The sequence below is a fragment of the Phyllobates terribilis genome, unplaced genomic scaffold (genome assembly GCF_046119375.1).
Source record: "Phyllobates terribilis strain yellow unplaced genomic scaffold, ASM4611937v1 Scaffold_1__5_contigs__length_1240528914, whole genome shotgun sequence".
Classification (NCBI taxonomy): domain Eukaryota; kingdom Metazoa; phylum Chordata; class Amphibia; order Anura; family Dendrobatidae; genus Phyllobates; species Phyllobates terribilis.
Window position 1 is genome coordinate 429,980,906 of NW_027362761.1, and position 13,615 is coordinate 429,994,520.

The following is a 13,615-nucleotide window of genomic DNA, read 5'->3' on the forward strand; positions in this document are numbered from 1 at the left end:
GGAGTCAGTAAGCCAAACCACCAATTCCTCAAGTTCCCTGACTTTGACTCCACAGCCCGGCCTCACTACTCAGCATGTACATGAAGTGCAGCACAGATTCATCTCAACTAAAAGTCCAGATCCTTAGATTGGGAACAGAACAGACATTTATAGGACATTTCATTGAACTACTGTACCCAATTACTATTGCTATTTTGCATTGTTTATTTTTCCATTTTGACCTCCCCTCTCCCCAACTCCAGTGCATTTTAAAATTCTGGAAAAGCTCATTTTTACTATGTTAATTTTATTATATTTTGACTCTTATTTCCCCTCGCACCCCTAAGCCTCTTTCATCTCCCTTACCTGCACGCAGATAAGGAGTTGGGTACCTTTATCTTAGGTCTCACATGGTTATCATGGCCATTTATTTATTCCCGTTGTGCCCAGCGTGCCTCCCTACACGCTTGTTTGCAATTTGCTTTAGTTCCAACAAAAAAATCCAAACTCTCCCCTGGTATAAACCCATCACTCATTCTTCTTCTCAAGGACCTTCAGATATTGGAGGACAATCATCCGGATTCATTGGAGTAGAGAAGGCAATAAAATGATTTATGTTTATCCTAAACTAAAATGTGAAATGTGTGACTTGTAACAAGAATCGTCTAGCATAATGTATTCAGTCATCGTGATTTGTAATCTGCAAAAGGTATTTATGACCTGCAAGAGAAAAACGGCTCAAATATTTTACCAATTATATACACCTCTGTATCTTGCTTAAAATGTATCGTATCTTATGCTGGTGTAAATGAGGGGTGTGCAGCAATAATATGCTCTGAATTCAGTAGGGGGCATACACCACTTGATGAATTTTGCGCCTTTTATCAGCGGCATGCTCCTCGCCAGAAATGTTACTCCAGTCATTGACTGTAGTAAAATTTCTGATGTAAGAAATAATGCCGCTCTCCAAGCATTTGAAAGGCAGACGCACCCACGCTTGTCCCACTGCGGCTCTGCCCTCCCCAGCTCTACCCATTTTGGCAGTGCTGCTTGAGACTGGGGTAAAAAGTTAACGCCAAGTCACAAAATGTTTAGCGCCAGAAAACACTGATGTAGCAGCACCTTTGTGTTCACTGTTCCTATGCAAACGTGTTTCCATGGTTACAATTATATATATTTTTTTTAAATCAAGGCTGTTTGCAGTGTGTGTTCATTTTCTATTTTTTGTGAATAAGGCTGTGTTCACACGATGCGTATTTCATGCGTTTCCGCGGCGTTTTTGCAGTTGCGTAAACGCCGCGGAAACGCATGAAAAACGCATGGTAGAAGGGCAGCAATGTTCCCCAATGGAAATCCGCATGTGCTGTGCCCATGATGCGGATTTTTCCGCAGCGTTAACGCTGCGGTCAAAAATCCGCAGCATGTCAATTAATTTTGCGGAAACGCGGCGATTTCGCCGCCATTGACTTGCATTAGAACGCGCCAATTCCGCAAGACAGCATTTGTACTTGCGTAATTGGTGCGTTCTAATGTGCGGATGGTACCCGGGTGTGGAGGAGAGGAGAGTCTCATCCACACCCAGGTACCATTAAAAAAGCTGTAAAAAGAAGAATAAAATAAAAAATAAATGTATTCTTACCTTCTGTCGGCCCGCGCAGCGCTCCCGCTTGGTTCCCGGCACTTGCAGTGAGTTGTAGGACCTGCGGTGACGTCAGAGTCATGTGACGGGTCACGTGACGCTGACGTCGGCAGGTCTTTCAATTCAAAGTTGCCGGCAGCCGGGAGAACGGAGTGAGCAGGACAGCGCGGGCCATCAGAGGTAAGTATATACACTCTCTCGGTTCACACTGTATAAATCCATGCTGTTTGCATGGATTTATATAGTGTGACCTAGTTATCAAGCACTTTCCAGGTGATGCTAAAATCGCCTGGAAAGCGCTTGTCAATCTGCATGCGGAAACGCATGTGAATCTGCATGTGGATCCGCATGTATTCTGCAGGAAAAACGCATGCACAATCTGCATGCGTTTTTTCTGCCAGGGAGATGCAGAAATGATGCAGAAATTTTCTGCTTCATTTCTGCATCGTGTGCACATACCCTAAGAACAGTTTTCTGTATATTGTGTATATTGCTACAATTTACCATAACCACTTCATACATTGTTGCATTTGTATTGAAAATGAACTTGCCTTTAAGGGAGCAAAATTCTCTGGAAGATGGTGAAATCCCCTGGTTACAGTATCGTGAGGACATCGAAAGCAGCACAGATGAGGAAAATGAGATTGGACCCCACTATTTACCTCCAGGCTTTTTTATTTTGGATGGGAATAATAATTTGGAGGATGACTCAAGTATGAGTGAAGACTTGGAAGTTGAATGGAGGTAGGCTGAGTTTACCACACACTCATCCATATGGAGTCAGAAGTGTGTCATGTATAATAATAATCTTATAAGTATTAGTATGTGGAACACAGTAATAATCTTTAGATCTGACTTTCATATGAGGTAAAGCTCTGTTCATACTTGCTTTGTGGTTTCAAATTATAACAAAGGCATGACTACCACAGAATGGCTGTAGAACAAGTGGTATCTGCATGGATTCTGTCGGGTTTCTGTTGGGAGTTGCAGTTTTTTTTAGACATGAACGGCTGTGTGAATGGGGTGGGTGTGTGTGTATATGCACGTACATAACAAAGATAGAGATAGATATAATATATCTATCTAATAATATATTATAATAGTATATTGTATTGTTGTATTATAATAAATATATATATATATATATATATATATATATATATATATATATATATATATATATAATATATATTTATTTCTTTTTCAATGTTTTAGTGAAGAACCTTTTTTTAATACCATACCATAACTTTTTAAATGTCTTTATCACCAGAGATGAGAGAATCACTTTGCAGGAAGCTGGTGCAGGGACCACATCAGTAGTCCATGGCCACCAGACTAGCAGCCGGCATCCTTGGTGCCTCTTCTGACTTGTAAGCCCGTAGCGAGGTCACCGTTACAGAATGACACGCACTAAATGGCACCTGGCCTAATTGCCAAAAAAAGCCTTGGGGATGTCAGCAGATAGTAGTTGGCGATTTACAGGGCACCTGTCCAGCAGTTACAGACCACTGACAAGGCTGCTGAACCTGGGTCCTGCAAATCTATTCCCTCCTCTCCCCTTGCCACCAGAGACTAATTGTTTGGTAAATACAGGTACACTCATGAAATTTCACAAATTGGTTCTCCTGAAAGCAATCTCCAGATAATAATTATATAAATTGTTACATCTCTTAAACCAGATGAGGCTGGTCTACTTTCATTAATTTTTTCATTGTCCGAATGTCTGTGTAATCCCTTTTTGAAAGTTTTCTTGCTTGAAATGAAGAAAAAAATATATATATTTTGGTAGTCCAACCTCTTATGGACTTCAATCACAAGACATTAAAGACACCTTTATCCCCTAAACACCGATGTTAATTGCATTGTCCAGTCATCTCCTTTAATATCAGGGGAGAATACTTTAAAAAATTATTACTGTATATAGCCGTTCTGACATGGATTTGCAAAGTAAGCACACGTGTTACATGACATTTAAGAGATTAATTTAATAATGTATGCGGTTATTATTGTAAAATATGATTAGAATAACAATTCTGTATAAATTCATCTGTCAGGGCTGTTTGATTTCACTTTAGTTAATGAGCCCAGACACATGTTCTCGTCCAATCAGATGATAAAACGATTGGAATTTTGTCTGGCGGATGGACACACCTTCTCATTTAAAGATTTTTCTGTATTTTCTTGACTATGAAAATTGTACATTCACACTGAAGGCATCAAAACTATGAATTAACACATGTGGAATTATATACTTAACAAAAAAGTGTGAAACAACTGAAAATGTCTTATATTCTAGGTTCTTCAAAGTAGCCACCTTTTGCTTTGATGACTGCTTTGCACACTCTTGGCATTCTCTTGATGAGCTAACAGCTGCTCTGATTAGAGACCAGGTCAATGCCACACAGAGTTCTAGCAGCAAACACATCTCTTCAACAACTGTTAAGAGGAGACTTTGTGCAGCAGGCCTTCATGGTAAAATAGCTGCTAGGAAACCACTGCTAAGGACAGGCAACAAACAGAAGAGACTTGTTTGGGCTAACGAACACAAGGAATGGACATTAGACCAGTGGAAATCTGTGCTTTGGTCTGATGACTCCAAATTTGAGATCTTTGGTTCCAACCACCGTGTCTTTGTGTGACGCAGAAAAGGTGAACGGATGGACTCTACATGCCTGGTTCACACCGTGAAGCATGGAGGAGGAGGTGTGATGGTGTGGGGGTGCTTTGCTGGTGACACTGTTGGGGATTTATTCAAAATTGAAGGCATACTGAACCAGCATGGCTACCAAAGCATCTTGCAGCGGCATGCTATTCCATCCAATTTGCGTTTAGTTGGACCATCCTTTATTTTTCAACAGGACAATGACCCCAAACACACCTACAGGCTGTGTAAGGGCTATTTGACCAAGAAGGAGAGTGATGGGGTGCTACGCCAGATGACCTGGCCTCCACAGTCACCAGACCTGAACCCAATCGAGATGGTTTGGGGTGAGCTGGACCGCAGAGTGAAGGCAAAAGGGCCAACAAGTGCTAAGCGTCTCTGGGAACTCCTTCAAGTTTGTTGGAAGACCATTTCCGGTGACTACCTCTTGAAGCTCATCAAGAGAATGCCAACAGTGTGCAAAGCAGTCATCAAAGCAAAAGGTGGCTACTTTGAAGAACCTAGAATATAAGACATATTTTCAGTTGTTTCACACTTTTTTGTTAAGTATATAATTCCACATGTGTTAATTCATAGTTTTGATGCCTTCAGTGTGAATGTACAATTTTCATAGTCATGAAAATACAGAAAAATCTTTAAATGAGAAGGTGTGTCCAAACTTTTGGTCTGTACTGTATACACTGCTCAAAAAACTAAAGGGAACGCTTAAACAACACAATGTAACTCCAAGTCAATAACACTTCTGTGAAATCAACCTGTCCAATTATGAAGCAACACTGATTGTGAATCAAGTTCTCCTGCTGTTGTGCAAATGGAACAGACAACTGGTAGAAATGATAGGCAATTAGCAAGATACAAGATACCCCCTATAAAGGAGTGGTTCTGCAGGTGGTGACCACAGATCATTTCTCTGTTCTCATCCTTTTTGGCGGCTGTTTTGTTCACTTTTTCATTTTGCCATTGCTCCCACCCATAGGGGTACTGTAACATGAGGCGGTGTCTACAGTACAACCCACAGAAGTTGCTCAGGTAGTGCAGTTCATCCAGGATGGCACATCAGTGCGAGTTGTGGCAAGAAGGGTAGCTGTGTCTGTCAGCACAGTGTCCAGAGCATGGAGCAGATACCAGGAGATGTGGAGGGAGCCATAGGAGGGCAACAACCCAGCAGCAGGACCGTTACCTCCTCCTTTGTGCAAGGAGGAACAGGAGGAGCACTGCCAGAGCCCAGCAAAATGACCTCCAGCAGGCCACAAATGTGCATGTGTCTGCACAAACTGTTACAAACCGACTCCATGAGGGTGTTAAGAGGGCCCGACATCCACATATGGGGGTTGTGCACACAGCCCAACACCGTGCAGGACGCTTGGCATTTGCCACAGAACACCAGGATTGGCAAAGTCGCCACTGGCGCCCTGTGCTCTTCACAGATGAAAGCAGGTTCACACTGAGCACACATGACAGACATGACAGAGTCTGGAGACGCCGCAGAGAGTGATCTGCTGCCTGCAACATCCTTCAGCATGACCGGTTTGGCAGTGGGTCAGTTATGGCGTGGGGTGGCATTTCTTTGGAGGGCCGCACAGCTCTCCATGTGCTCGCCAGAGTTAGCCTGACTGCCATTAGGTACCGAGATGAGATCCTCAGACCCCTTGTGAGACCATATGCTGGTGTGGTTGGCCCTGGGTTCCTCCTAATGCCGGACAATGCCAGACCTCATGTGGCTGGAGTGTGTCAGCAGTTCCTGCAAGACGAAGGCATTGAAGCTATGGACTAGCCCGCTCGTTCCCCAGACCTGAATCCGATTGAGCACATCTGGGACATCATGTCTCGCTCCATCCACCAACGTCACGTTGCACCACAGACTGTCCAGGAGTTGGCGGATGCTTTAGTCCAGGTCTGGGAGGAGATCCCACAGGAGCCGCAGCCTCATCAGGAGCATGCCCAGACATTGTAGGGAGGTCATACAGGCACGTGGAGGCCACACACAATACTGAGCCTCATTTTGACTTGTTTTAAGGACATTACATCAAAATTGGATCAGCCTGTAGTGTGTTTTTCCACTTTAATTGTGGGGATGACTCCAAATCCAGGCCTCCATTGGTTAATAAATTTGATTTCCATTGATGATTTTTGTGTGATTTTGTTGTCAGCACATTCAACTTTGTACAGAACAAAGTATTCAATGAGAATATTTCATTCATTCAGATCTAGGATGTGTTATTTGAGTGTTCCCTTTATTTTTTTGAGCAGTAGAGATATAAATAAAATGTTTACTTTTTTTTTCTCCTGTTTACTCTTTAGGTTGCTAGATGACTTTGGAGATGGTATCGGCGTAGCTCAAGCCATGTCCTACATGGATTCTCAGTTTCTTACATATATGGCTCTTGAAGAGAGGCTTGCACAAGCAATGGAGGTAGTTTCACTTACATTGCTGTAACTTGTACTGCATTCATTATTAAAAGATGTTGTCCACTAGTTTATCACTGATGACCTATCGTTAGGATAGATCATCAATGTTCTGATCGGCTAGGGTCCGACACCTTGAACTCCCGCCGATCAGCTGGTATCGGTGTTGTCAGCCGCCGGCCAGAAGTACTTACTGGCAGAGCTGACCGTCTACTTGCAGTCGCCTCTGCAGGGTACTACACGTCCTATTGGTTTAAATAGGAGACAGAGGTGCAGTACCAAGCCCTGGCCACTACAAGTAGATGGCCAGCTCCGCAAGTGAGTACTTCCGGCCGGCGGCTGACAACACCGATAACAGATGATCAGTGGGGGTGCCGGGTGTCGGACCCCGGCCGATCAGGACATTGATGACCTATCCTCCGACTCTAGAATTTCCACGACTCCCTCATACATGGCTCATGTTTAAGTGATAAATTTACTGTAGCACAGATTTATCTCAGCTAAAAGTCTAGACCCTTAGATTAGGAATAGGACAGACCTTTATAGGACATTTCATAACTTGACCTAATTCTTATGAAAAAATATTCCCCACAAACTGCATTGAACTACTGTACCCAATTTAATTTAGTAGTCGGTCCATTTTATACCGACTCCACCAAAATGGGCTCCGACTCCGACTCCACAGCCCTGAATTGCAGACACAACTACACTGCCATGTAAAAGTTTGGGCACCCCTGGTCAAAATTACTGTTATTATGAACAGTTAAGCAAGTTGAAGATGAATTAAGGTTGAACTTTATGGACCTAGGTCTTTATTCAACCTACGTTACTACGATCTCTAGGTGTGTCATCTTTAACTTTAAGAGGCCTAAAGTTAAAGATGACACACTTCCTTTGTATTTTAAGCCAAAAAATATGAATTATTTTTATTATTATTATTATTATTATTTATCCTTTTTTAAAATGTAAAAGATAAAAAAAAAAAAAAAAAAATTATATGTATATAATATATATATTAATATTTTTATTTTTTTTTACATTTTAAATGGAAAGGAATATGGGCCGATGCAAAAGTTTGGGCACCCTGTATGGTTACTACCTAGTAGCACCCACTTTTGAAAGTCTTAAAGCTTGTAAATGCTTTTTGTGGCCACACAAGTCTTTTTAAATTCTTGTTTGATGGATTTTCATCCATTATTCCTTGGAAAATTCCTTGGAAAATTCTTTTGGTTCTGTGAGATTCCTGGATCGTCTTGCATGCACTGCTATTTTGCGGTCTAGCCACAGATTTTCAATGATCTTCAGATCAGGGGACTGTGGGGGCCATTGTAAAACCTTAAGCTTTTGAGGTTGTCTATTGTGGATTTTGACGTTTTAGGGTCATTATCAAGCCATCCTGTTTTCAATTTCAGCTTTTTTACAGATGGTGTTATGTTTGCATCAAGAATTTGTTGAAATTTCATTGAATCCATTGTTTCCTCTACCCATGAAATGTTCCCCGTGCCATTGGCTGCAGCACAACTCCAAAGCATGATTGATCCACCCCCTATGCTTAACCTTTCACGTCATGCGCCATACATGTACGGCGCATGGCATGACTCTCCCTTTGATGCGGGCTCCGGCGATGAGCCCACACCATTCTGGGGACAAGACAGCTGATCTGATCAGCTATCATGTGCCCCTAACAGCCACGGGTGGAATCACGATCCACCCCCAACTGTTAACATATTAAATGCCGCTGTCAAGCTCCAACAGTGGCATTTAACATGGCCGCATCGGAAGCACTTCACAAAACCCGCCCATCGGCGCCCATATCACATGACTGCGGGTCGCCGATGGGTTGGCATGACAACCCGGGTCTGCAGGAGACCCCTGTGGTTGTCATTGCGGGGATGCTATGAGCGCCGCCCAGCAAAATATGGAGGCAGCACACAATTAAGGTAGAAAAAAAACTATATTATTTAATAGCCCATGTGGCGACATTTCTGTCCAGTATTGTGAACCTTTTTCAAGATGCTCTGAGCAAATAATTATAAAAATTTACTTCACCAAAATGGCCATCCGTCCGCGCAGGCGCTTTGCGATTCCCCGGTTAGACGTTTCACTATGGCCTCAGAACACTCAAGCTCTCATGTCTCTGACATCATCTGGAGATTTCTCCATGATGTGCGTGCCTGATGAGTGCTGGAACGGAAAGAGATACTTCTGGGGTAAGTGACAGTGCGCATGCTCAATGGATGATGGAACCTAATTAGACATAATATTTAATACCGGCCCCCAAGTCTTTTCCACATTCCCTGTTTGAAAAAGCTACCACGAAATGCGTGTCAGGATCATGCCCAGTTACATGCAACTTTTTGACACAATATGGGTAAGCACCTTAACTAATTGACCACTGATTTGTGTATGATACTGCTCATTTACATGCACAAAGGGATTGAAGGTTACGTCCTTCAGTTTATTTATAATTAAGCACATTTTTGATAGCTTGGTAATTATTATAGTTAGGGGTTCTAACACTAAGCGCTGACCACTTTGACTGCTTAGGATGTCTTTGTTTGCATGGCACTGGACCATTAATAGGTTGTCGTTATTTTCCACTGACTCTCACTTTTATATTGTTATAATGAAATTGTATATTAATAAAAATTCATGGTTTATTTAATTGTATAGTGCTCTGTTTTTTCTGTTATTAACTTCCTGATTGTAGTTGCTGACGTTCCTCTAACCAACTTTGGCTATGACTTTTTATATGGCACATAATGCTTGGACTGGATTACCGTGAATTTATTAAAGTAACTGCCTTTGTCTCCATAGACTGCTCTGGCACATCTGGAGTCTTTAGCAGTAGATGTTGAACAGGCCCACCCTCCAGCTACAAAAGAAAGCATTGAGTGTCTTCCACAGATCATCATCACTGATGAACACAACCGTAAGATATAAAGCGTAAAATAATATTTTAGGAACGTTAAGCTAGGGATCTTGATGATGCTGAAATGATGGTAAAAAAATGGGGCATATTGCATTACTTGATGTATTGTGTTAATTTATTGGGGAATTTTATTCTGAACAGTTGTGTAATATATATAATTTTAAGTTGCTGTCTTGCAAAGGACATTTATTCGCTGTCCACAGGATAGGTGAAAATGTCTGATTGATGGTCAACCCTCTGCTGGAACCCACCAATCTCTACAATTGGGATCCTAAACTTCCTTTTCACTCATTTATTGTGGTTTGATGAAAAAAAAAATGAAGGCTTTTTTTAGTACAAGCTTCCTTGTATAATTGTACATAGATGTCAATCATTCATTAGAACCACCCCCTTGAATATAAAGCTCAGAATGGGCAAGGATTTCCATGAATAAAACACAAGTTGTATTAGTGTTTCCCACGAACCTATATATCCATCTGCTTAGATCTTCCTGCACTAGAATATTTTGCTGGACAATCAGACTACATATTCAACATGACTGGTTGGCTTTTTATATGCGTGGGAACAATTCAGGTAATGGTGATAGCAACTGCATGGAAATTTAATCTGAGTCAACCTTCTTCGTGCTGTCAAGACACTGGCATCATGTGTGACAGCCTGCGGTGTGTATGTGTGAAGCAAAGACCTGAAGGGAACACAACACTAAATAAATGTACAAAATACAAAGATGTATGCCTTTTTTCTTTCATCCTGTTCCACATTATGTTCTAGTCCGAACTGTGGAAGTGGTGGTCTCTTGCATGTGTCCCAGGAACCATCCGTCATATTTTCTGTCCCAGGAGCCATCCATTATGTGTCTTTTTTCAGCTTCTCTTTGCGTACATTATCTGCTCTCAGATGAGGTTGCAAAAACCCACTGACAGATTCCCTTTAAGAATGTTGTCTTTGGCAAGGACAAGTGTTCTGTATGGAGAAAGGAACCCTCAAAATACACAAACTGGAGTATTATACTTGAAAACTAAAAAATACAATCAGCTCACAGCTCAAGGGAAGTTAGATTGTTTGGAAAATATGGTACAGAGACATCCCAAGCCAGGTCTCGACTGCATAATGCACATATGAAAAAAAAGAATGTAATCCAAGAAGAAATAAAAAATAAATGTTTACTCAAGCTCTGTTATAAACCGTTGCAAAAAAATCCCATTATTCAAGTAAACACATGGCCTTCGAAGCCTGCAAAGAGTTAAGAATTTGTAGGCCTTATTTAATTGAATAATGTGTTTGGTTGTTTGTTCATAATGGTTTTTCTTTTGTCTTTCTCCATATATATGCCGAATCTTATCCAAATTAATACTGGTAATACATCCCAACAATACTCCAGTTTTTGAGAAACGGCCATAGTTAAAACATAGTTAAAAGGAATAATGAAACCATTTATCTCTGTCCCATCTATTCTCATTTATACTTAGAGCTGTTTTTCTTATTAAAAGCAAATCGAGAAGTGGTTAATGTGGGCTGTCTTGGCATGGAACACCCCATCCTGGAAGAAATGTATTAAGACTTGTTTTCCTTTCTTCTTTTAGTTGTAGGTCAAGAGCAGTGCTGTGCCATATGCTGTAGCGAGTATAGCAAAGATGAGGTGTTAACAGAACTCCCTTGTCACCACCTCTTCCATAAGCCATGTGTGACTTTGTGGTTGCAAAAAGTAAGTATGTTATAAGTGAATATCTAATAAGTTAGTCAAAAATATCAGAGTGTTCCTCAGTTTAAATAAATAGAAAAGTTTCTGCACATCTGTCCTGTCACATAAGCATGGTCCTGCTGCCCTCATTTCTGACAAAGTAAAACTGTGTGATGCATATACCAGTCTAGCATGTCCAGGAACTGTCCGGAATTACATGCTCTGTAATTTGCCATCCAATCATTTGAAGTGGACGGTTCCTATTATTAGAATATTGGTAGCACTATAGGAGCTGGAATTTCCTTTCCCTCGCTTCCCATCATGTGTTGGACTTTACCATGCTCTTGGATGAAATCTGCACACTGCCTTTGATATGCTGCTTCTTCTATACTGACCCATAGCCTCTCTCTGTAAATCTGTGTATTTCTATCTTGCTCGCAGTTTCTTATGATCTATATCACTGTTGGTTCGGCTAGATTTGATCTGTCCTGATTTCTTCATTTTCTTTTAATATTCTTGTTGATTTTCTTCCAAGAAAAATGATGATAGAAAACCTTTCACGCATAGCATTCTGGGTGTTTATGCACCTGGTTTATTGAGAACTTTTATAGACCTGATTATGAATATTTTGTGTACACTAACTATACATTTAGATATTGTGAGCAAGCCAGACATTTGTGGCCCTGATGCCAAGTCATCATACAGTTTATATATTGCATGTCAACAATCTGTTGTATGACATCATTTTTAATAACTAGATATGGAAGATATGAATCATAATATCTATTTTTAGGTTTTGCTTTTTATCTAATTAGGATAGTTGTATTTAAATAACTCATTGCCAGATTAAAATCGCCAATAACAAGAAGTTGTATTTGTGCAGAAAAAATGACAAAAACACATATCACTAAACCAGGCAAGGACATATATCAAAAATTACAAAAACTTTTATTAGATGCAAGATAAACACAAAGCTAAAAGGCATATGCAATAAATACAAATGAGGATACACAATGACAAATCAAGAGGGGGCACCTGGTGTACACATAGTTTCTAGAAAGCTTACTACTTCTATCTCCTTAGGTGGTAGATTGACCCAACCTCGTATTGGAGGACAAATTATGTGTTATCGTACTGGAACCCAATTAGCCCTCTTACTCCAAATGGACCCAAAATCCACAGTAAGATAGAATACACCTAGAGAAGAACTTTCTAATGCATGTTTCACTATGGATGGCTTCATCTGGGGTTGATGGTAGCAAGCTTAATAGTTCTTCTCAGTGTTTCTGACTTCATGTGGAGTAGTGAACTAAATACATGTAACCAAGATTTGTTTGTAGATTTTATAGAAAGGACTTTTATGGGAATTTAACTATACTGGAGCTATACTTTAAAACAGATTCCATAAGGTGACACTTCACTTTAATTTTAATCCTAGATTTTACCTTCACAATGTTCTGTCCACAAGGATGTTCTGTGCACATTGTAACAGTTTTGATTTTGCTCTATTGACCACCACGGTCTGCAATGTAGAAATGTCATTTTACACTGTGTATGGTGTTGGAAATCATTTCTATTTTTTGGGCATGCTTATTGGTTTTTGTGGTTAGCAGGAATAAGTAATGTCGTATAATTGCAATGGATTCAAGTACAGGAAGGAAATTGCATTCATAATAGCTACATATTTATTACTCTTTCCAGTCTGGAACATGCCCTGTGTGCCGTCACGTTCTGACATCTCTGCTTCCTGAGGCTGCAGCGGCCACATCCTTCCTATCGGACCACGACAGCCCCCCATCAATTCATAATGCAGCAGGAACCCGATAGAAGTCATTTCCTAACCAATTGCACCAGTTTATTTTTGTTGTAAATGATAAGAACGAGCTACTTTAAACACGCACTGACTCACTGAAAATTATAAGCATGAAGCCTAATATTTATTAGTTTAGAATAACTAGAAGACTTTGTAAGCCACATTTCTGTATATAGCTTAAGTTGTTGAGTTATTAAAGAGATTGTAAGCAAATATATTGATAAATGCTATTTTGTGTTCAGCGCCTTTAGCTTTTTTTGTTTTGTGGCACAACACATTTTTGTGTTTTCACAACTGCAGTGCAGTTAGAGCTTTACAGAAAGGAGCTACTAAATCTTACATTTACGTTATGTTTACATCCTTTCCACACAAGGGGTAACAGACTTTGCAAAGCATTTTGTCCGTGTGCCCTCCAGTAGTGAAAAGGTTGCAGCTGTGCCACTATTGTAACTGATCTCTCATGTTTGCATCAAATGTGAAGATGTTCTGTGATAATAATTGGT

General features: G+C 40.6%; 1 protein-coding gene across 3 annotated transcripts in view; it reads left to right on the forward strand.

Annotated features, from left to right (window-relative positions):
- PJA2 (praja ring finger ubiquitin ligase 2) overlaps window positions 1–13,325 on the forward strand; it is a 53,087-nt gene extending 39,762 nt beyond the window's left edge. For all 3 annotated transcript variants that reach the window (XM_073677530.1, XM_073677540.1, XM_073677521.1), the window contains 5 exons: window positions 2,177–2,362; window positions 6,582–6,693; window positions 9,504–9,618; window positions 11,202–11,323; window positions 13,001–13,325. In XM_073677530.1, the coding sequence (XP_073533631.1) occupies window positions 2,177–2,362; window positions 6,582–6,693; window positions 9,504–9,618; window positions 11,202–11,323; window positions 13,001–13,126 (661 nt within the window). In that variant the 3' untranslated portion in view covers window positions 13,127–13,325. The remainder of the gene's footprint in view (window positions 1–2,176; window positions 2,363–6,581; window positions 6,694–9,503; window positions 9,619–11,201; window positions 11,324–13,000) is intronic.
- Window positions 13,326–13,615: the final 290 nt, after the last annotated feature.